At 48.3% G+C, this 21,404-nt stretch overlaps 3 protein-coding genes across 7 annotated transcripts; 2 read left to right on the forward strand and 1 right to left on the reverse strand.

Moving 5' to 3' along the window:
• Nucleotides 1-123: 123 nt before the first annotated feature.
• PHETA2 (PH domain containing endocytic trafficking adaptor 2) lies at nt 124-5,177 on the forward strand. 5 transcript variants are annotated; one of them, NM_001045936.2, is made up of 3 exons: nt 124-290; nt 1,754-1,837; nt 2,855-5,177. In NM_001045936.2, the coding sequence occupies exon 3, from the start codon at nt 2,860-2,862 to the stop codon at nt 3,646-3,648; it is 789 nt and encodes a 262-aa protein (NP_001039401.2). In that variant the 5' UTR covers nt 124-290; nt 1,754-1,837; nt 2,855-2,859; the 3' UTR covers nt 3,649-5,177. The 5 variants fall into 5 exon arrangements, with proteins under 5 accessions (NP_001039401.2, XP_059742178.1, XP_059742181.1 ...); XM_059886195.1 differs by lacking the exon at nt 124-290 and adding an exon at nt 340-461 and having other exon boundaries at nt 2,855-5,169; XM_059886198.1 differs by lacking the exon at nt 124-290 and adding an exon at nt 515-622 and having other exon boundaries at nt 2,855-5,169.
• A 359-nt stretch (nt 5,178-5,536) lies between these two features.
• Nucleotides 5,537-9,238, forward strand: SMDT1 (single-pass membrane protein with aspartate rich tail 1). Its single transcript, NM_001045937.1, has 3 exons — nt 5,537-5,762; nt 7,534-7,674; nt 8,988-9,238. The coding sequence occupies exons 1-2, from the start codon at nt 5,577-5,579 to the stop codon at nt 7,669-7,671; spliced, it is 324 nt and encodes a 107-aa protein (NP_001039402.1). The 5' UTR covers nt 5,537-5,576; the 3' UTR covers nt 7,672-7,674; nt 8,988-9,238.
• A 1,107-nt stretch (nt 9,239-10,345) lies between these two features.
• On the reverse strand, nt 10,346-21,338 carry NDUFA6 (NADH:ubiquinone oxidoreductase subunit A6). The gene is made up of 3 exons (NM_175791.2): nt 21,195-21,338; nt 11,248-11,363; nt 10,346-10,552 (listed from the first exon to the last, which is right to left on the reverse strand). Exons 1-3 carry the CDS (start codon nt 21,331-21,333, stop codon nt 10,421-10,423), a joined length of 387 nt encoding a protein of 128 aa, NP_786985.1. The 5' UTR covers nt 21,334-21,338; the 3' UTR covers nt 10,346-10,420.
• Between the last annotated feature and the right edge of the window lie 66 nt (nt 21,339-21,404).

The following is a 21,404-nucleotide window of genomic DNA, read 5'->3' on the forward strand; positions in this document are numbered from 1 at the left end:
GCTGGGCTGGGCCTCGCGGACTGGATAGGAGCCCGCCCAGAGGAGGCGTCTGGGCCGAGCCGTCCCAGACTTGGCTCTGTGCGAGAAGTGGGCCGGGCGGGGAGAGGGGGGCTGGAGAGGGGAAAAGAGAAGGTCTCGAAGTTCTTGGGAGGTGGCCTGGGTCTGAGGCCCCCGGATGGCCCGAGGTGGGGCTCCGGGTTCGAGGCCGGCCACCGCCGACCAGCACTGGGCCTCACGCCGGGCACGGCCGGCCAGGCCTCAGTTTCCCCCGGCGTGGATCGCGGGGCCTAGTGAGTAGTGGGCGGGGAGGGGTGAGGGCGGTAATTCGAGCCGCCCAGGCGGGGTCTCTCGGCTCCCGCGGCCACGTTTAGCGGCCCGGACAGACGGTGGCGTGGGGTCCGGAGTCGAAATGGCCCCGGGCCACCCCGCGGGCCGCGCTCCTGGGCTTCGGGGGCGTGGAGGTGAGAGCGGGCCCGGCGGGCTCGGGAGGAGGCGGCCCCGGGAGGAGGCGGCCCCGGGAAGGCGTGGCCCGCGGGGACGTGGCGGGGCCGCTCCCCGCGCGATGGGGAAACCGAGGCGGCAGCCGCGCCCCGAGTCTGCGGTGCTGGCCGCGGAGCTCCCGGTGAGGCCACCCCGTTTCTGGGCGACAGCGGGTCAGATACCCCACCCCCCCCGGCGGTGGCCATGGCCAGTGGGTCCCACGCCCCAGCCCGCCGCTCCTCTAACAAAAGAATCTAGAAAAATGCAGTGCAGCGGATTCCCGCCGGGGTTGAAATGCGGGCCTCGTTAACCCGGGAAGCGGGTGGGGAGGAGACGTCCTTCCCTGGGGAGGGGAGACAGTTAGGTCAGCGGATCTCCTCTCCGCGCCCCAGTGCTGGACGGCCGGGAGGTGAGGCCACTGCTCAAGGAACCAACCATCTGTGTTTTTCTCTTCCTTCTCCTCCAACCACCATCGGAGACCGGCCCAGCCCCCATCTCAGGACCCTGCTTGCTTCTCTCCATAGCCCTTATCAAGACGGGTCTTCACGTTATTTAATTGATTTTAAAAGACACTAATTATTATTTATTTTTGTCCTTCTTTTTTTTTTTTTTACAGTGTGCCTCCCCCTCGGAAATGTAGGCTCCAGGAAGGAGGGGCTTTATTTTGTCCACGATTGTATTCAGTTATTTTAACAAATACTTTCTGAGGACCTCCCCAAGCCCTGCAAAGGGCTGGATATTGGGGAGGTTCTACCGGAACCAAGTCCAGTTGGTTGGTTCTAGACATTCTGGGGCTGGGGACAGCGCTGTAAACCCAAAGGAGATCATTGTGGGATGAAGGCTGCTGTTGGGTCACTTTAGATCAGACCACCTTCCTGATCAGGACCACCTTACATATAGTGATCAGGGCAGGCCTCTCAAATTAAGTCACTTAAAGACCACAGATAAACTATGTGGCAAGTACTAAAAGGGAAAAGCAACAAGCTATGTGGGCACTTAACTCTGACCTAGCCTTAGAGGGCAGGGCGCTGAGGTCCAAAGAGTGATGATCAGGATAATGGGACTCAGATCCTTAAATTGCTCGTAATTGCAGGGCCTGGGTGGACCTGTGTGTGTATGTGTATTTTGGGCAGGGCAGTAGATTATCAGGGGTCAGGGAAGGCTTCCTGGAGGAGGTGGTGGTTTCATTTGACCTGAGGCTGAATAGGAGGCTGAGTAGGAGTAAGTCCAGTCCTTTAGGATGGATTGACTATATTTGAGAATTCTTTTGCAGGTGTCCTGGAAACCACGTGGTCAAAGGGCTGAGCCGTGTGGCCAGACAAGAGAGACCCCCACCCCTGCCCAGGGAGCTCTGCGGGTAAGTGGGTCACTGCCAGGACTTGCCCCCCAAAGAGGTGAGGGAATCAGGAGACCAAGCTCTGCTTCTCACTGGCCACGTGATCCTGGGAAGTTCACCTTCACTGTTCTGGTCTCAGTTTTCTGTGAGTCAGGAGAACAGTTGGATTATATGCCACTTGCGTGGGCTTCCCTGGTGGCTCAGATGGTAAAGAATCTGCCCGCAACATGGGAGACCTGGGTTCGATCCCTGGGTTGGGAAGATCCCCTGGAGAAGGAAATGGCAAGCCACTCCAGTATTCTTGCCTGGAGAATCCCATGGACGGAGGAGCCTGGCAGGCTACAGTCCATGGAGTCACAAAGAGTCGGACACAACTGAAGTGACTTAGCACACATGTATGGGGCACCAACACTCGGTAGTTGAGGTTGATCCTACTCCACCATGCCCTGTGTTTGTACTTGTTTCCTGAGAAGGTCCCTATCTAAACCCACACTGATCGAGGAATGAGGCAGGCCTGCCCCACCCCAGCCCTATCGGGCCCTGCAGGCAGCTAAAGGACTACTGTGCCATCAAATGGAGAGGCCAGCAGGGACCCACGGAGCCCACGGAAACCCTGGATGTTTAGCTTCAGGGTTGGAGCTAAGGGGCCCCCAGATTAGGGGGTGATGTAAGCACAGTGGTTTTTATGAGTTTGGAGTCCATTTCAGCCCGGCTGATGCCTTTTCCTTTGGGTTTTAAAAAGCTGTTCACAGCCCTGCCATACTTCCTGGTCTGACACAAATTACATTTTCCTTTTCTCTGAGTCCTCCGATAACCAGATTTTTTTTTTTTTTGCATGATCCTCACAACCCTTTGAAAACAAAGGCAGGGAGACTAGCCCATTTCACAGATGGAGACACTGAGAACCTCAGGGCACAGAAAGTAAGAAGAGGCCACCGGGCTGGGGCCCAGGCCTCCTCCAGAGCCAGGATTCTTTTTCCCACGGGGTGCAAGCACCGCCTCCCTCTCTGATCGCTGTTCGCCTCTGTCATCTCACAGTTTTCATGGGAGCCATGAAGCTGAACGAGAGGAGTGTGGCCCACTACGCACTGAGCGACTCCCCGGCAGACCACACAGGCTTCCTGCGCACGTGGGGAGGCGCAGGGACGCCACCCACCCCCAGTGGCGCTGGCCGAAAGTGCTGGTTTGTCCTCAAGGGCAACCTGCTGTTCTCCTTTGAGAGTCGAGAGGGCCGGGCGCCTCTGAGCCTCGTGGTGCTAGAGGGCTGCACGGTGGAGCTGGCGGAGGCTCCCGTGCCTGAAGAGTTTGCCTTCGCCATCCGCTTCGACGCTCCTGGGGTGCGCCCACACTTGCTCGCGGCAGATGGGCCGGCGGCCCAGGAGGCTTGGGTGAAGGCGCTGTCTCGGGCAAGCTTTGGGTACATGCGCCTGGTGGTGCGCGAGCTGGAGAGCCAGTTGCGTGAAGCCCGCCACAGCCTGGACCTGCACCGCCGCTCATCCTGGAAGGCCGTTTCCAGCCGCTGCAAGCCCCAGGCTCCTGACCGCTGGTCCCCTGGCCTGGAGAACGGCCACTCCCTCTCTAGAGATTGCAGCCCAATGGGCTTGGTGGAAGAAGGGGGCAGCCGGCCAGCAGGGCGGGGCTTGGCCGAGTGGGAGCTGCAGGGCCCTGCCAGCCTCCTCCTAGGCAGGGGGCAGAGCCCCGTGTCCCCTGAGACCTCCTGCTTTTCTACCCTGCATGAGTGGTACGGCCGGGAGATTATGGAGCTGAGGCGGGCCTGGCTGCAGAGGGCCCAGGAGAACCAGCCAGAATGCAAGGACCAGGACAGACCCTGAGCCTGGGCCCTTCGGGTTCAGCCCTTGTCCTGCTGGTCAGGATGCCAGGGCCAGTGCTTTTTCAGGAGTTTAAGGTTTTATAGGTTCTTTTTTTTTTTTTTAAACTGGTTTCTGAAGTTGCTTTTGAGGTGAGCATTCTGCTTCCTGCTTTTTAGGTTTTTCCCCCAGGTTCCAAGTCCACCTTCATGCCTAGAGGGAACTGCAAAATCATTAACTTTCAACCCATTTATTTCCTGAGGCCCAGAGAGGAGAGGTGGCTTGCTCAGCAGTCACAAGGCAAGACTCAGGCCTGCTGACTCTGCGCTGGACTGCCCCTCTCTCAGGGGATATTAATATTAATGAAGTGGGTAATATCACATGACCACAGGTCACTCCACCTTCACCTATACGATTCTACAGTTTCCAACATGGGGAATCTTGTGTAAATACCCGAAGTTGCCTGCAGTGTTGGCTTGAGGGATTGACACTGTCAGAAAAAGTGGACTTACTGTGTCACAGGGGTTTCTGGGGCTTGGCTCCTCCTGAGTGGTGAGAAGATTGAACATGGGACCCCTATCCTGCAGTGAAGACAGGGCTCTTTGGTGAGACAGGGCCTTTAGTAAAGAGGGATTTATCCTGATCAGAAAGTGTTAGGGCCCCTCTTCTTTCCCTGACTGCCCTGTCAACAGATGGTGCTGGTCACTGCCCCAGGAGGGGCCAGTAGCTTTTCTGTTAGCAGAAACTCTGTCCTCAACTCCCTGGGAAAGTCAGTGACTTTGAATTTCAGTCCTGGGCATTTTAGGAGCTTGGACATAGGATTCCTGGCACCCTGTGATAAACTCTTCTCTCTTGACTGGGCCCCTAAAGGTATTCCCGATCCAGAAACCCCTAGGAACTCCTTCAGTCTTTCTTATTACCCAGAGTGTATCTGCCAAGATCCTCTGGTTTCTACTGTCACCAGCATGGTGCCAAGCATTTTTTTTACCAGTTGTTCTGAGAGGCAAAGTGACTGGGTGGACAGGGCCAGAGGCCAATCAGCCTGGCATCCTGATTCTGGTGGCAGCGGCTGGATGGAAGATTCAGAGCCTGGTCCAGTATACACAATCTCTCCCTTAGCCTCTTTCCCTCACTGGGGTCTTATGAGGCCTGACGAGGGGCCAACTAGGCCTAGAGTCTTCAGCTTAAGAGCCTTTTTCAGTCCAGGAGGCTGCAATGCTGCCCAGGGTCCAGGACCTGCTCCGGGGAAGCTGGGTTTGTTTCCTAAGAAGAGGGGCTACCTTTCTAGCCCTGTATGGGAGCCCCACAGCCTGTGTCTCTTGTTTTATACGCAGATATTATAGGGTTTTTGGTTATATTTATTGTTACAGTGCTTTTTATACGATTAAAACACCATGTTTATTACTCGTATTGGTTCCTTTTTAGCAGTTTGTGTGAAAGCCCCCATTCCCCCCCTTTTCAGATATATATTCCCCCTTTTCAGATATATTTTACATTTGGTTGTACATAACATATACCGTGGCATGAAATAAATTTCCAAAATCATTTCAGTAGCACAAGTAATAAATTTGAATTGTATTTTTAAAGTGTTTAAAAAATAGTTTGAAGTTCAATTAAAGTGGTCTTTCATTTCAGTAACTCCCTGCTCGGCCAAGCCCTGGCTGCCCTGGGTGCGGGAACAATACCAGAAATCTGCAAGTTTCACAAGAACAACCCCAGTCAGATGGTCCCACCCTCCAAGCCTGGAATGAGGCGTGTACCCGGGCCTTGGCGTCATCCTCGTGACGTCACCATGTGCCGCAGCAGGAACTAGGTACACTGCGCAAGTCTGTGAGCCGGACCTCTCGTTTGATCCCTACAGACTCGCGAGGCTTGGGCGGCGTTCTTCCTGAGGGTGTCACTGGGGCCGGGCAGTGGGGTCCTGGGGCCCGGACTAGGGGCGGAGCTGGGAGATGGCGTCCGGAGCGGCTCGGTGGCTGGCGTTGGTACGCGTCGGATCTGGGGCTTCCCGGAGCTGGCTGAGCCTGAGGAAAGGTGGTGATGTCTCCGCCGGACGGAGCTGCTCAGGTCAGAGTCTGGTACCGACGAGGTCGGTCATCGTTACTCGCAGCGGCGCCATTTTGCCCAAACCGGTGAAAGTGAGTGTCTGCCTGAAGGCGGGGCGAAGGGGCCGAGGCCAATCATTGTGGGGAGTGTGTGCAGGTTGACGCTGATTGACAGGAGCAAAGGCCAGTCGAACGACTGCCTTAGACCGGAAGCCGGATCAAGGACAAAGTTTTGCGCTGATGCATTGCTTGTTTTGACAAATGGGAGGAAGTGGCCGGTTGAGTTAAGTGGTCGTTGTTGAGCGGGGTACAGGGAGACAGAAGATGGGGGTCAAGAGCGGAGAAAGATGGCACTTTGCACTAGTTCATCCAGAGGAGCGCAGTGCCCTGGCTCTTTGGAGCCAAAGGACTCGGCTTTATGCATACAGTATAGACAAGTCTTGTTACGTCTCTACTTCGTAGTTGATGGGATGAAAAACGAATTTGTAAATAAACGGTTCGTGGGACAGACTTTATCTTTTTGTGAGTTTGGACCTAGTATTTAATTCATGTGACTAGGTGTGCAGGGAATTATTACAATCTGTTTTTACAAATGAAAAATGAGGGGCCAGAGTAGGGAAGCCAGTGTGCAAAGCTAACAGCTGAGTTAGGTTCTGGAATTCAGACTTCCTGTTGGTACAGCCCCCACCAGATCCTGTTTTCCCATTACTGAGTGTTACTACATGCCCTCAGTACCCTTGGAGTTTTTTCAGTAAAATAAGAACAACCCCTTATACCGGGATTTTTTTTTTTTTTTTTTAATTCCAGGGCTGTGTGAAGAGTTACAAAACAAAAACAAATTCTTTTAAAGCTATTTTGGCCGTCGCAAGCTTACACAAAGTGAGTTCAAACCTGTCTCACAGCAAGAAACAGGGTCCAGCTGTTAGGGAAAAGCTGCCTTTAAAGAGGCACGATTGAAAAACATTTTTTTGCGGGCGAACCCCTGTAGGGAAATAATGAGAGGAAATGTTGAGATTTTATTGGAACTTCTCAAGTCTATTTAAATAGTCTTTTACTATAAAAAACATACTCAGTTTTCAAAATACACCTGTTTCTAAAATGTAATATAGTGAAGTCATATTTGTCAGGCACCAGGGAACCAGTTAGAGAACTGTACAGAATCTCTCTTCAGTGTACATGTTCATAATTTTGTAATCCGTTTGCATGTATTTAGTGACTTACTAGGGAGAAGGCAATGGCACCCCACTCCAGTACTGTTGCCCGGAAAATCCCATGGATGGAGGAGCCTGGTGGGCTGCAGTCCATGGGGTCGCTAAGAGTCGGACACGACTGAGCGACTTCACTTTCAGTTGTCACTTTCATGCATTGGAGAAGGAAATGGCAACCCACTCCAGTGTTCTTGCCTGGAGAATCCCATGGACGGAGAAGCCTGGTGGGCTGCAGTCCATGGGGTCGCACAGAGTTGGACATGACTGAAGCGACTTAATAGTAGTAGTAGTAGTAGTAGTAGTAGTAGTGACTTACTCAAGCAGAACTGAACTATTATTTCCGTAGTCCACCTCCTAGTACTTTACCTGTTTAAAAGCATCTGCAAGTAATTAATAGCTAGTGCCTTAATTTTTAGATGTCTGTAAGAGTGCCTTGTATTTTTCTTTCTGGTGTACAGTTTGATGGCCATAGAATCACTTTATCTCTTCTTCTAATCATTTTTCTTGCTCCGAATTTTTCCAAGGACTTTAAAATCAAGTTGCTTAATGATGAATCTGAGATCCACAGGAGGGAATGCCCCTGAGAGGGACAGGCCTTCTGTGGTCTTGCTAGAGTGGGCACTGGAGCTCACAGCCACCACTCTGACCCTCTGCAGATGTCCTTCGGCCTTCTCCGCGTGTTCTCCATTGTGATCCCCTTTCTCTATGTTGGGACGCTCATTAGCAAGAACTTTGCTGCTCTACTTGAGGAACATGACATTTTTGTTCCAGAGGACGACGATGATGACGACTAACAGGTAAGATTTGCCTCTCCCCCACACATGGACCAGGAGCCGGAAGTAGGGTGGAGCATCGGAACTGTGATGTGGTTTGGAGACAAGCAGGAGCACAGACTTTTAATGAATTGACACACTTGCTGGCTAATATCTTTTATGTCACCTTTTCTCTATGTTGGATGAAGGAAACTATCTTACTGACTTACAAATTCACTGAGGTCTCTTCCAGCCAGGTTGAATCCCAACCACCCTTTTCTATTTGCCCTTTGAAAGTGTTAGTCACTCAGTTGTGTCTGATTTCTTTGTGACCCTGATGAACTGTAGCCCTCGAGGTTCCTCTGTCCATGGAATTCTCCAGGCAAGAATACTGAAGTGGGTAGCCATTCCCTTCTCCACGGGATCTTCCCTTCTGACCCAGGGATTGAACGCTGGTCTCCTGCATTGCAGGCAGATTCTTTGCAGTTTGAGCCACTAGGGAAGCCCATTTGGCCTTTATGTACCCTCAATTCTCTCAACCCACAAACTTTGTAGATAATTTAATATGCCTTACACACCCACCACAGCTTCTTTTCACCAGCTCCACAATGAAATTTAGAAACTACAGGCCCTTATCAGTGAGCTCCGGCTACCAGCAGTCTGTACATAGGCACTGCAGCCTGGCTCATACACTGCTCACAGACCTTTCCCCAGGGCCAGTTCCATTCAGCTTTCTTGTGTTGACTTCCGGTGCCCTAGTATGTGCTGACTGGCTGTATTATTGTTGTAAATAAGAACCCTCCTGACTCTCTGGTCTGGTTTTTAAGGCTTGCCATGATCTGGTTACACCTATTATTCCAGCCTTATCTCCCATATTATCTTCCACATACCTACCCCCAGTTATTCACTATTTCTTGAATTCTGCACTCTTAGCCACTCCCAGGCAGTAGTAGCCCATTATTCATCCCGACTGAAAGGCTATTTCCCACTGTGCTGTTTATACCAGTTCTTCATTATCTTTGATGAAGATATCTTTCCTCATCCCTCCACTTGAAAGTGACTGCTCTGCCCTCTTACTGACCAGTACCTCTTGTGGTATTCAGTATTATACACTTAAGATATACCCTAAACTCTACTCGACTACATTTTGCTGCAGGAAACATGTTTTTTGTTTTTTAAATATCTTTGGGGCCCCAGTGCCCGGTCTGGTGAATGTAAATATATGAATGAGTAACTGAGTGTACTCAAAGCTGCCTTTCTCCTGGCGTGTTTGGTAGAACCTCTGTGGAATTCTCTTTCCGTCTATGGTTAGAGGTCTGTTCTGTCAGCCAGCTCATTGCTGCTTTCCTTTTTTGCAGGGCCTGGAGGAAGGACAGAAAGGAGAAAGCCCTAACTTAAGAAATGGTGATGCTCGCAGCCTCTCCTCCTTTCCCATCCGTAGATGGGCCCGGGGACAGCCCTCAGCCTCCCAACCCCCGTGAAGACCCCTGCATGGTCTGTGACCACGGCCCAAATCCCCAGGCTCTGGGAGGTTCCCGGAGATGTGCTGTTCACTGAGCATAATCAGATCATGAAAAAACATAATAAACATCAGCTCTGTGTGACTGAATGATGGCTGAAGTCTCTGGAGTTGGCTGTAGCTGCAGTTTATTGTCCCTGCCGTCCTATCTCTATCTGCTGAACAAATAGGTCTTTGACTTACAACCCAGAGTCTTCAGGCCCCTGTCGATCAACAAAGGAATTTGGGGAACCTGGGACAAATTTTCATTATTTACAAAAGCCTAACAGCTGCACAGGCTACCTAAAGGCTGAAACTTTTGTGCTGAGTAACACTGGCTAGTTAGCACATACAATCAGAAGCAGCTTTGAGTGTTAAAATAAGTCCTTGAGAAATACCACTTTTTAGCAAAAGGTGGGTTCCTTAGCTGAAAAAATAATAAAGGGGTTGTTGGTACTGAAAAATTTGGGACTCCTCAGGGTTATTGTACCTACAGATACTGAAGCCCCTTCTCCAGCATTTAGACTGTCCAGGGATGGAAGAGACTGCCACCATCCAGAGCAAACAGTTCTTTCAGATCAGATCAGATCAGTCGCTCGGTGTGTTCGACTCTTTGCGACCCCATGAATCGCAGTTCTTTAAGTGGGGTCAAAATGTATTCTTGTCACTTGAGCTACACCTCAATTCACAAAGGGAATATTTCTGTTCTGTGTGTGCACTGAACAGCTGTGTCTCTAGCAGAACGCCTGAGAAGGAAGTTAACTCCATTCTAAGGACCAGCACTGTTGTGAGTAGAGGGCTAGGCTGCTGAGCAGACATTTTCTTGAGAACCCAGAGAAAAATAGCCCAGCTTGTCAGCTCCACCTCTCAGCCTCTTAGTGCTGCTCTAACCTTTTCCAATAGTAAGAGCTGGTTAATTTTGGACAATCTGTGCCATTAAACCAAGCTATCCACTCCTGGTGGCTGTAGAAACAGCGAAGTTAACGAAGCCATCCAGCACCATACCCAGAATGACAGTTTCTGAGCAGATGGCCTCTTCCTTCTGTTTACCGACATGCAAGACTCGGAGAAAAGAGAATCTAATTTACTGGAAATACCACACTTCAGGAAAAGGGAAAGAACAGGTGGTGTGTACACCGGACCCAACTTGTTCAGACAAAACGTGAGAGACTGCAGAAGTACAGCTTCCCACTGGGGAACCAATGGAATATCATGAAATGACCGACATATATTGAGTTTATTTTTGCTTTAAAATATTTAAATATCAACATGCACCTTTTCCACTGAGTGATTTCACGGGTCGTGCCCAACATAGAACTTGGAGAGGAAATCCTTTGGCCTCGGTGCTTCTGTTTCATGGAAAAACCGCATAACATGTGTCCGCTGCTTCCACACTTTAATTGTTTCTTCCAGTTCCATCTTTCCCTGTACAAGTGAGGGGACAGGTCTCAGTCAAGAGTGGCTGGGTGGAAGGAGCACAACACTGAAGGCCAGGGTTAGATCATCTCTAGCACCGACTTTTTGAGTGACCTTGGGCAAGTAATATGCCCTACCCAGACCATAGTTTCTGCATCTGGAAAACGATAATAATCTCTGAGGCTTGTCAAATATATATATTTTAACCCTCTAGCTGACTGGTTCCAAGCGGATAACTTTTGGTCACCAGGCCTGTGCCCCATGACTGCCTACCCTGACTGGCTTAATACGTACCATTCTTTCCACATTACTTACTGGCCCATGCTGAAGTTGCCACTGATTCTAGTGAGACAGACCACAGGGACAGAGTCAAGCCCAGGATCTGACTCCACTTACTCAGCCAACTGGCCTCTTCTGGCTGTAAACTGGCAACGTGGTGAAGTGGTAACCTCCATGGATGAGGTTCAAGAAGAATTCAAACTTCCCTCTTTTTTTAGTTTTAAAATGCAAGCCAGTGAATTTTCCCTTGAATAATCTTATAATCTATTTACCCAGGTGAGAACCTCCAATCAACTATTCCTTTGAAACACTAGGTAACAGTTGCTGACCCAGTTGTTGCTTTTAAACTTGGTGATAAAATATTCATCTGGAAAGCTCTGGACAAGTTGACTCCTCTTTTAAATCAGTCAGGGAGCGTCAGTTACCTTAATTACCAGAAGATCAACCACCCTGGGGTCTGTGATGTGCGCATTCTTCTTAAACATTTCCCGGACTTTATCCCGTCCCTGTTTCACAGAGATGTCTAGCTGGAATAAATGCACTAGAGAGAAAACATGATTCAGGGTAGAGATGGTTAAAATGTGTTTTTTAAAAATTGAGTCAGTGTCACTCACTGAAAACATAGGTTGCCCATTCACTCCATTCACCAAATATTAGGCTGACCCTAAGCAAGGTACTTGAAGATGTGAAGAAGCCTGAGATATAGTACTATCTCAAGAACTTATGTTTTGTTTGGGGAAACAAGCCCACTGCATTTGAGGAGGCAGCATAGCACGGCTCAAGAATACGAATAACCTGGGTTCAAATCCCAGCTTTGTCGTCTATCAGCTATATGATTCTGTATACATTAACTTCTCTATGCCTGAGGGTATTTATTTGCTGGTGAAATGAGGAGAGCAGCACATATTAACTCCAGAGCAGCTGTGAGGATTCTGAGAGAATGAAAGATGCTTAGGCCAGTGCCTGACATGGAATAAGCTCTCAATAAATGTCAGCATTATTATTACACAGAACAACTGGCAAGAAATGCAGGGCTGACATTAACATACAACCATATGGTGTAGGTTTGTGTACCATGGAAACAAGAGCCAAGGGAGACTGCTGCGTGTGCAGGTAGGGAAAGGTGTCGATCCAGCAGGCAGTTACTGCCATATTAGGTTCACCAGGGGGAAGCAGAGGGAAGTGCAAGATGTAACAGCTCCTGCTTTCTAGGTCTTAAATCCACCAGTGCAGATACTGCAAAAATCACAATATTCAGTAATCCCTGATTAAGTGCTAAAACAGTGGGACAGACTCAGTGACCTGAGAGTCCGACAAAGCATGTATGTCTTTGAAAATTAGGTTTTAGTCATTTTATTCTCATTTTCTGGCAGTTGGCCTTCAGTGGATTTGCTGATGACAAGGACATGAACGGAGCCTTGTATGGTAGGTAGATGGGATGAGGGGAGAAAGGGGCACGTGGGGCTAAGCGGACAGCATAACCAGGCTCACAGGCTAGCATGAGCACTGTGGTTGAGACCAGTGGGCTCACTGGTGAGAATACCCACAGTATGGCCACTCCTGTGACGGGTCCACTCTAGTCTATGGAGCTACCACAGCCAGCTCTGAAAACCATGAGGGCCACCTCGTGACTGAATTAACCAACAACAAAGTGCGAATCTTTAATTATACAGGTGGCTTAGTGACAGCAATAGAAAAATAAAGCTTCTGCCGAGGCAAAGACCATGCCAGGCTGCCTCAACCAAAGAATAAGCAATAGCAGAATCTAACAGGAGAAACTGCATCCCAGCTTTACAGGACAGTGTTAACAGAGGATAGAAGATCACAAGAGAAAGAACTCAGTCTCCAGTGGAGTTCTGTAGCAGCCTGCCATGATGAGCCAATTATACACGGCTCTTCCCAAATGTGCCGTCAATGACTTCACTGAGAGCCTAAAATCAACCGTGCGGGGAGTACTCATGGCACTGAAAATGCCAGGGGCTTTCCTGGTGGTCCAGTGATTAAGAATCCGCCTGCCAATGAAGGGGACACAGGTTCGATGCCTGCTTCGGGAAGATCCACACGCTGGAGCAATTAAGCCCCTGCACCACAACTATTGAGCCCACGCGCCTACAGCCCATGCTTCTGGGATAAGAGAAGCCCGCGCACCACAATAGAGTAGCCTCAGCTCTCTCACGGCAACCAGAGAAAGCCTGTGAGCAGCCATGAAGACCCAGCATAGCCAAAAACACACCACAGTATCACATTAGGAATTTTAGAAAAGGGCCAACAAAGAGACAGGAAGACAGAGACACAAATGAATGCAAACTAACGTGGATCCTGAACGTCGGAATCTTACCACTAGAGCACTGTGGGGACTTGCCTGACGTTGGACAACTGATCCCCGGCAAACACAGGCCAAGAGTCCAGGTTGCTGGTTCTTTAATTTACAATGTCCTGTTCTTTCCACTCCAGTACTCTTGCCTAGAAAATCCCGTAGACAGAGGAGCCTGGTAGGCTGCAGGCCATGGGGTCACAAAGAGTCGGACACGACTGAGCGACTTCACTTTCACTTTTCACTTTCGTGCACTGGAGAAGGAAATGGCAACCCACTCCAGTGTTCTTGCCTGGAGAATCCCAGGGATGGGGGAGCCTGGTGGGCTGCTGTCTATGGGGTCGCACAGAGTCAGACACGACTGAAGTGACTTAGCAGCAGCAAGGAAAGGAGTACGAGGAATCTTCCCCTGCTATCGGTGCTTACCTTTCCTACATTTTCATACTAGAATTCAGTTCAAAATAGGAGAGAAAACCAAGGTGCCTCTATGCACACGAGGGGAGCTGGTGTCCACCCAACTCCCATTCCCCAAGGTCTCCAGAACCACACACCAACGCACTGGGTGTGAGTCTTCTCAGGAAAATGTTCACAAACGCAAAGTTTTGCTTACAGTGTTGTTCAAGGACCCCGCAGTGCCCATCCTCTCAGGTTAAGAATCCTTGTTTCTAAAGAGACAAATTCCATAGCTTTGACCCAGCTGTCGTCCTCCTATTGCACCCCCCTGAACACACCCCTTTGCCACTGAGAAAGGCTGTGGGAAGGTAAACAAGAACAGCTAAGCAACAGTCTGCTGAATTGTTCTTTGGTCTAAATCCGTGGTCATCAAACCTGTGATGACTCTGCCCGCCAGAACATCTGGCAACGGCTGGAGGCATTTTTGACGGTCACAGCGAGGGGGAAGAGCGCTGATGGCGCCACTGGGTGGAGGCCAGGCATGTTGCTAAGCATCTGACAAGGCACAGGGCGGTCTCCACAACAAGGAACCACCCAGCACAGATGCTGCTGCTGAGAAGCCCTGGTGTAAACCAATTCCAACTGCTCCTTCTCAACTCACAGATTCCTGGCTTACTCTTTGAGTCCTAAATGTTTTAATTTCAATTTTAAAAACATCTGTGAGGCTCAAAAGGAAGATATGAAAGTGCCCTTCTGGATGAAGGTGACTTCCACAGTGCGCGTCTTCCTCAAGTTACTGTTAAGGCTTTTCTGAGTCAGGAAGGCTCGACACATTAGGAAGGATGACAATGGGACAGTTCTCAGTCATTTGCTCCACTTCATTTGGGAGCATTTATACCAAGTGCCAGGAGACCCTTAGATGGGAAGGTAGCATGGTGTGATGAAAAAGAGCATGGGATTGGGGGTCAAATGAGCTGGGTAAGGTCTCCACACCATCATGAACTATGACCTTGGCTGGGGTACAAGCACCTCAGTCTGTTTCCTCATCTAAAACATAGGAGCGAAAATAACCTCTGACCTCACTCCTTTACAGGAATGTGGCAAAAATCAAGTGACAACATCTTACCCACAGGAAAGTACTGATACAGTGTTAAGTGTTGAAAATTTCAGCACTTATTTCCCATACCTCTATTATGTTTGGGGTTTTAATGATCTGGTTATATGCCTACTTTCCTGACTAGACCATAAGACTCTTGAAGGCAGGGTTGTGTTTTAATCACTTTTCTATCTCTCTAGGTATCTAGTACTGACCCTGTAGTACAAGAAGTATCCAATAACATAGAAATTAAATGAATGGTTTCTATACAAAGTCCCCTGTTACACTGTAACCAGCAAGCAGCATGTATTATTTTTTTCAAAGGAGGGAATCTGGGGTGGTTTTGTTCTGTGCTTCCACGCAGAGGCAAGCACCCAGGCAAACGGCGGTCTGTTCCAAGTGCGCAGCATAACCGGGCCCTGTGAGATTCAGGGCAGACTACAGCAGGAGCTGAGCTGAGCATCACAGCTGACAATCGGGGTCTGCCGGTGTGATGTGAGACAAGCTTGTGTGCCTCAGTTTTCTCATCTGTAAGCCAGGGAGACACCTGGAACCCACACTACAGCGAGGCCTTTGGCATAGTGCCGCGCCATGTGTTTGAAAATGTCGTGTTCGAATCTTTGCGACCCCAGACTGTAGCCCACCAGGATCCTCTGTCCATGGAATTCCCCGAGCAAAAATACTGGAGTGAGCTGCCATTTCCTCCTCTAGGGTATCTTTCCAACCCAGGGACTGAACCCAGGTTTCCTGCATCTCCTTCCATTGGCAGGCTGATTCTTTACCACTGAGCCACCCAGGAAGCCCCAGTGAATGTTGCTCAGGCCAGTGTGTACACTGGTGTCATAATATCCATCACTGGGGATTTCAGCTGAGGATCCAAACTAAGGATTGGGAATAAGTAAAAGTATAATATTGATAATAACTAACATAATAATTATTATGCAATTGTGCAATCTCAAAAATGACAAAATGATCTTGGTTCGTTTCTAAGGCAAACCATTCAGTATCACAGCAATCCAAGTCTATGCCCCAACCACTAATGCCAAAGAAGCTGAAGCTGAACGGTTCTATGAAGACCTACAAGACCTTCTAGAACTAACACCAAAAAAAGATTTCCTTTTCATCACAAGGACTGGAATGCAAAAGGAGGAAATCAAGAGATACCTGGAGTAACAGGCAAGTTTGGCCTTGGAGTACAAAATGGAGCAGGGCAAAGGCTAACAGAGTTTTGCCAAGAGAATGCACTGGCCATAGCAAACACCCTCTTCCAACAACACAAGAGACGACTCTACACATGAACATGACCATATGGTCAATACTGAAATCAGACCGATTCTATTCTTTGCAGCCAAAGACGGAGAAGCTCTACATAGCAAAACAAGACTGGGAGCTTACTGTGGCTTACATCATGAACTTCTTATTGCAAAATTCAGATTTAAACTGAAGAAAGTGGGGAAACCACTAGACCATTCAGGTATGACCTAAATCAAATCCCTTATGATTATACAGTGGAAGTGACAAATAGATTCAAGGGATTAGATCTGATAGACAGAGTGCCTGAAGAACTATGGATGGAGGTTCCTAACACTGTACAGGAGGCGGTATCAAAACCATCCCCAAGAAGAAGAAATGCAAAACGGCAAACCGGTTTTCTGAAGAGACCTTACAAATAGCTGAGAAAAGAGAAGCGAAACGCAAAGAAGAAAAGGAAAGATATATCCATCTGAACGCACAGTTCCAAAGAATAGCAAGAAGTAAGAAAGCGTTCCTAAGTGATCAATGCAAAGAAACAGAGGAAAACAATAGAATGGGAAAGACTAGAGAGCTCTTCAAGAAAATTAGAGATACCAGGGGAACATTTCATGCAAAGATGAGCATAATAAAGGACAGAAATGGTAGGGACCTAACAGAAGCAGAAGATATGAAGAAGAGATGGCAAGAATACACAGAAGAACTGTACAAAAAAGATCTTCACAACCCAGAAAACCACAGTGGTGTGACCACTAACCTAGAGCCAGACATCCTGGAGTGTGAAGTCGAGTGAGCCTTAGGAAGCATCACTACGAACAAAGCTAGTGGAGGTGATGGAATTCCAATTGAGCTATTTCAAATCCTAAAAGATGCTGTGTCACATAATACAGCCACCTAGATAAAACCAACTGAATAGACTTACTTTTGTTAAGTTTTATACTTTTTGAGAATCTATATAAAATTGACACAGTATTTTGAACTTTTATATTCCATAGCAACTGAAGACATGAAGAACAACATGTAATGCTGCTGTATTTTTATTACTAATTGCACAATTCTGTGTCTAATGATGAAAGTTGAATTGTGTTAGAGAAATTGGCTATCCATTGGCCTCTAGAGAAACACAGTGTAGTTCTCCACGTATTTATGGATTCCTTTATCCCATGTCACATTTACTTTGGTCTTACATGTATTTAAATGTCTGAAGTGCCTTAGACTCTTGCCATATTTTCAAAATAAAATTTCATTAAGCTCTAAAAAAAAAAAAAAAAAAGATGATGCTGTGAAAGTGCTGCACTCAATATGCCAGCAAATTTGGAAAACTCAGCAGTGGCCACAGGACTGAAAAGGCCAGTTTTCATTCCAATCCCAAAGAAAGGCAATGCCAAAGAATGTTCAAATTACTGCACAATTGTACTCATCTCACATGCTAGCAAACTAATGCTCAAAATTCTCCAAGTGAGGCTTCAACAGTACATGAACTGAAAATTTCCAGGTATTCAAGCTGGATTTAGAAAAGTCAAAGGAACCAGACAGAGATCAAATTGCCAACATCTGTTTGATCATAGAAAAAGCAAGAGAATTTCAGAAAACCATCTCCTTCTGCTTCACTGACTGTGCCAAAGCCTTTGACTGTGCGGATCACAACAAACTGGAAAATTCTTAAAGAGACGGGAATACCAGACCACCTGACCTGTCTCCTGAGAAATCTGTATGCAGGTCAAGAAGCAACAGTTAGAACTGGACATGGAATAACGGACTGGTTCCAAATTGAGAAAGGAGTACATCAAGGCTGTATATTGCTTGCTTATTTAACCTATATGCAGACTATATCATGAGAAATGCCCGGCTGGATGAAGCACAAGCTGGAATCAAGACTGCAGGAAAAATATCAATAACCTCAGATATGCAGATGACAACACCCTTATGGCAGAAATTGAAGAACTTAACAGCCTCTTGATAAAAGTGAAAGAGGAGAGTGAAAAAGTTGGCTTAAAACTCAACATTCAGAAAACTAAGATCATAGCATCTGGTCCCATCACTTCATGGCAAATAGATGGGGAAACAATGGAAACAGTGACAGACTTTATTTTTGGGGGCTCCAAAATCACTACAGATGGTGACTGCAGCCATGAAATTAAGATGCTTGCTCCTTGGAAGGAAAGCTATGATCAACCTAGACAGCATATTAAAAAGCAGAGACATTACTTTGCCAACAAAGATCCATCTGGTCAAAGCTCTGGTTTTTATAGTAGTCATACATGGATGTGAGAGTTGGGACTATAAAGAAAGCTGAGCGCCGAAGAATTGATGCTTTTGAACTGTGGTGTTGGAGAAGACTCTTTAAAGTCCCTTGGACTGCAAAGAGATCCAACCAGTCTATCTTAAAGGAAATCAGTCCTGAATATTCACTGGACTGATGCTGAAGCTGAAACTCCAGTACTTTGGCCACGTGATGCGAAGAACTGACTCACGAGAAAAGACCCTGATGCTGGGAAAGATGAAGGCAGGAGGAGAAGGGAACGACAGAGGATGAGATGGTTGGATGGCATCACTGACTCAATGGACATGAGTTTGAGTAGGCTCCGGGAGTTGGTGATGGACAGGGAAGCCTGGCGTGCTGCAGTCCATGGGGTTGCAAAGAGTCCGACACCACTGAGCGACTGAACTGAACATAATAATTACAATGATGAATGTTAGATATGAATGAATGTTAGTTATTATCAATACTTTCACTTATTCCCAATCTTTAGTTTGGATCCTCAGCTGAAATCTTGTGATGGATATCATGACACCGGTTTACACAAGCCTGAGCAAACAACAAGCCACAGATCACTGACCCTCCCCACAAAGGTGCTGCCCCGCCTTGAGCCCCCCCTACATGGAATCTCCCCTGCTCTACAGGCTCCTATAATCCCCTGGTTTCTCCTCCTCTTCTCAGGACCCTCCTGACTCTGGGCTTATCTTCTCAAACAGTATTTGAGGGACAGTCTTGGAGGGTGTTGGTTCTGAATTAACTGAATACTGGGTTCCAGCCTCAGTTCAGCCACTGATGTTTTACCCTTTGCAAAGTATTCTTCCTGTCATCTGGGTCTTGTTCCCCACCTCCTGTCCTCCCTGCAACAAGAAAACATTCTTGGGCACCCATGAAGTGTTCTGCCAGGCAAACCTATTTTACCTGCATTTGAATACACACACCACCTCACATACTAGTGACTGCCACTGCCCTAAACTTATCCATCTGTTCTCTGGAGGTCTGTGAATTTGTAGTCCCTGAACCCCGGATCACTCAGGTTTCTCCCTTCCTTGTATCCTATGGGTTTCACGTTTAAATTCTGATCCTTGATAACCTCTTAAAAAGTCAACCTGAGGGCAGGGACACTGTGGAGCAGACACAGCTCTCATACAGTAAAGAGCTGGGTTCTGCATAGAAAGTAAGCCCTATAAATAATAGTAACAGTAACAAGACAAGAGGAGCAGCCAGCATTTAGTGAGTGTCTAAATGTCAGACCCTACGCCAAGCACTTTAGATTCATAAACTTATTTAATAGAGCAACTCTCTGAAGAAGGTACTCTTATCATTCTACAGATGAGGAAACTGAGGCACAGCGAAGTGAAATAGCTTGCTCATGGTAACACAGCTAGTAAGGGCCAGGGTTTGGAGGCAAGTCCACGTAACTACATTCTACTGCTTCTCACACACAGGCAAGGAAGTGGCAGCCCTGAGAGCTATGGTGCTCAGGTCACTTAACACGTCTCTTCTCAGACCACCGGTGGTGGCCTCCATTAAAACACACTTCTCCAGGGGGTCTTTCCAACCCAGGGATCGAACCCTGGTCTCCAGCATTGTAGGCAGATTCTTTACTGATAGAGCTAGCAGGGAAGCCCTAAAACACACTAAGTCAGATTAGACAATTACAGAATATCGACAGTGCCTGACATTTGTACTGCCCTTGACAGTTTGCCCAACTTTTCTTTGGTCAGGGACACTGGGCAGCAGCACTGATGGCGATGCCAAGACAAAATCTCTCTGAACCCAGGGAACTTATGTCATAGTCCTTCAGGAGGACAGACTGGTTCTCTGACATCTAAGTGAAGACAGGGGTTCTGCTGGGGGCAGGGAAAGGAGCTCCTAAGGAATATTAGGGGCCTGTGGAGCTGGGTAAAAAGACCTGGGAGACTGCAGAAGGCCACCTAAACAGGAGGGACTGGAAAAGGCACCACCATCTTTCTGGATGACCTTGGGAAACTCACTTCCCTTCTCCGGTACTGTTTCTTTGTGGTGGATGTGGGAACCAGGTGATCGCTGAAACCCCACAACCCCTTTGTTTATATCACCTAATGCTGCTGCTGCTAAGTCGCTTCAGTCGTGTCCGACTCTGTGCGACCCCACAGACGGCAGCCCACCAGGCTCCCCCGTCCCTGGGATTCTCCAGGCAAGAACACTGGAGTGGGTTGCCATTTCCTTCTCCAATGCAGGAAGTAAAAAGTGAAAGTGAAGTCGCTCAGTTGTGTCCAACTCTTAGCGACCCCATGGACTGCAGACCACCAGGCTCCTCCATCCATGGGATTTTCCAGGCCAAGAGTACTGGAGTGGGGTGCTATTGCCTTCTCTGCATTGTATCACTAAAAACTAGCGTTTCTGACGAATGAGATAAAAGGAGAAAATGGCTTGATGTAATTAGGTTAAAAATTAAATATAAAATTACAAATACATTATAACATTAAATGTGTTTTAAAAAATAAACACAGAAAAAAGACTGAAAATATACCAAAATATTAATATCACTTTTCTGTGAGACTAGGTGAGTTTAATTTTATTTTTCTATTTTATCTACTAGTTTTATAGTCAGAGAGAATGAAGAGGTTTCCCTCCCTGTCTTTTTAATACCTAATGGGAATCTGTACACACATTCAGGAACTCGAGTTGGGTTCCAGATCCACCACCAGAGGCGGGCCCTCAGGCTCTCGGCCCACAGATCACTTCGACTCTAAGTGCCTCGACTGCTTCATCTACAAAACGAAGTGTGTCACTCACAGTCCCTGCTCTCCCTCCCAAGGGTTCAGGAAGACTTAGGGGGCCCAACAGTGAGAGCGCCTAGAAGCGCGGTTCCGACGCACAGCACGGCTGGTCTGACCCCCGCGCCGCCGCCAGGTCAGGTCCACCAAGGCTCGTGTGACCCTACTCGCCTGAAGCGCTCGGAATCACCTCTGCTCAAGTTGGTGACCTCAGCTCGGCCCGGCAGAAACGGGAGGCCGGGACGGCTGCGACCTTGGGCGGCTGCCTCCCGGGCCCCGCGTGAGCCGCAGCCTCTCACCAGTGTTCGGCACCTCCCGATACCAGGCGCGGTAGAGTTCGCGCACCCTCCGCTTGGCCTCGTTCATGTCCCGACTGAAAATGGGCTTCACCGAGGTGCTGGCCGCAACGGCAGCCTGGCGGAGTCCGCTCGCCGCCATCTTGCTGAGACAATCACTTCCCAGCTCCACCCCGTTTCGACCTGTAAGTCCGGCCGAGGTACGAATCCTTT

The sequence above is a fragment of the Bos taurus genome, chromosome 5, assembly GCF_002263795.3.
Source record: "Bos taurus isolate L1 Dominette 01449 registration number 42190680 breed Hereford chromosome 5, ARS-UCD2.0, whole genome shotgun sequence".
NCBI classification, from domain to species: domain Eukaryota; kingdom Metazoa; phylum Chordata; class Mammalia; order Artiodactyla; family Bovidae; genus Bos; species Bos taurus.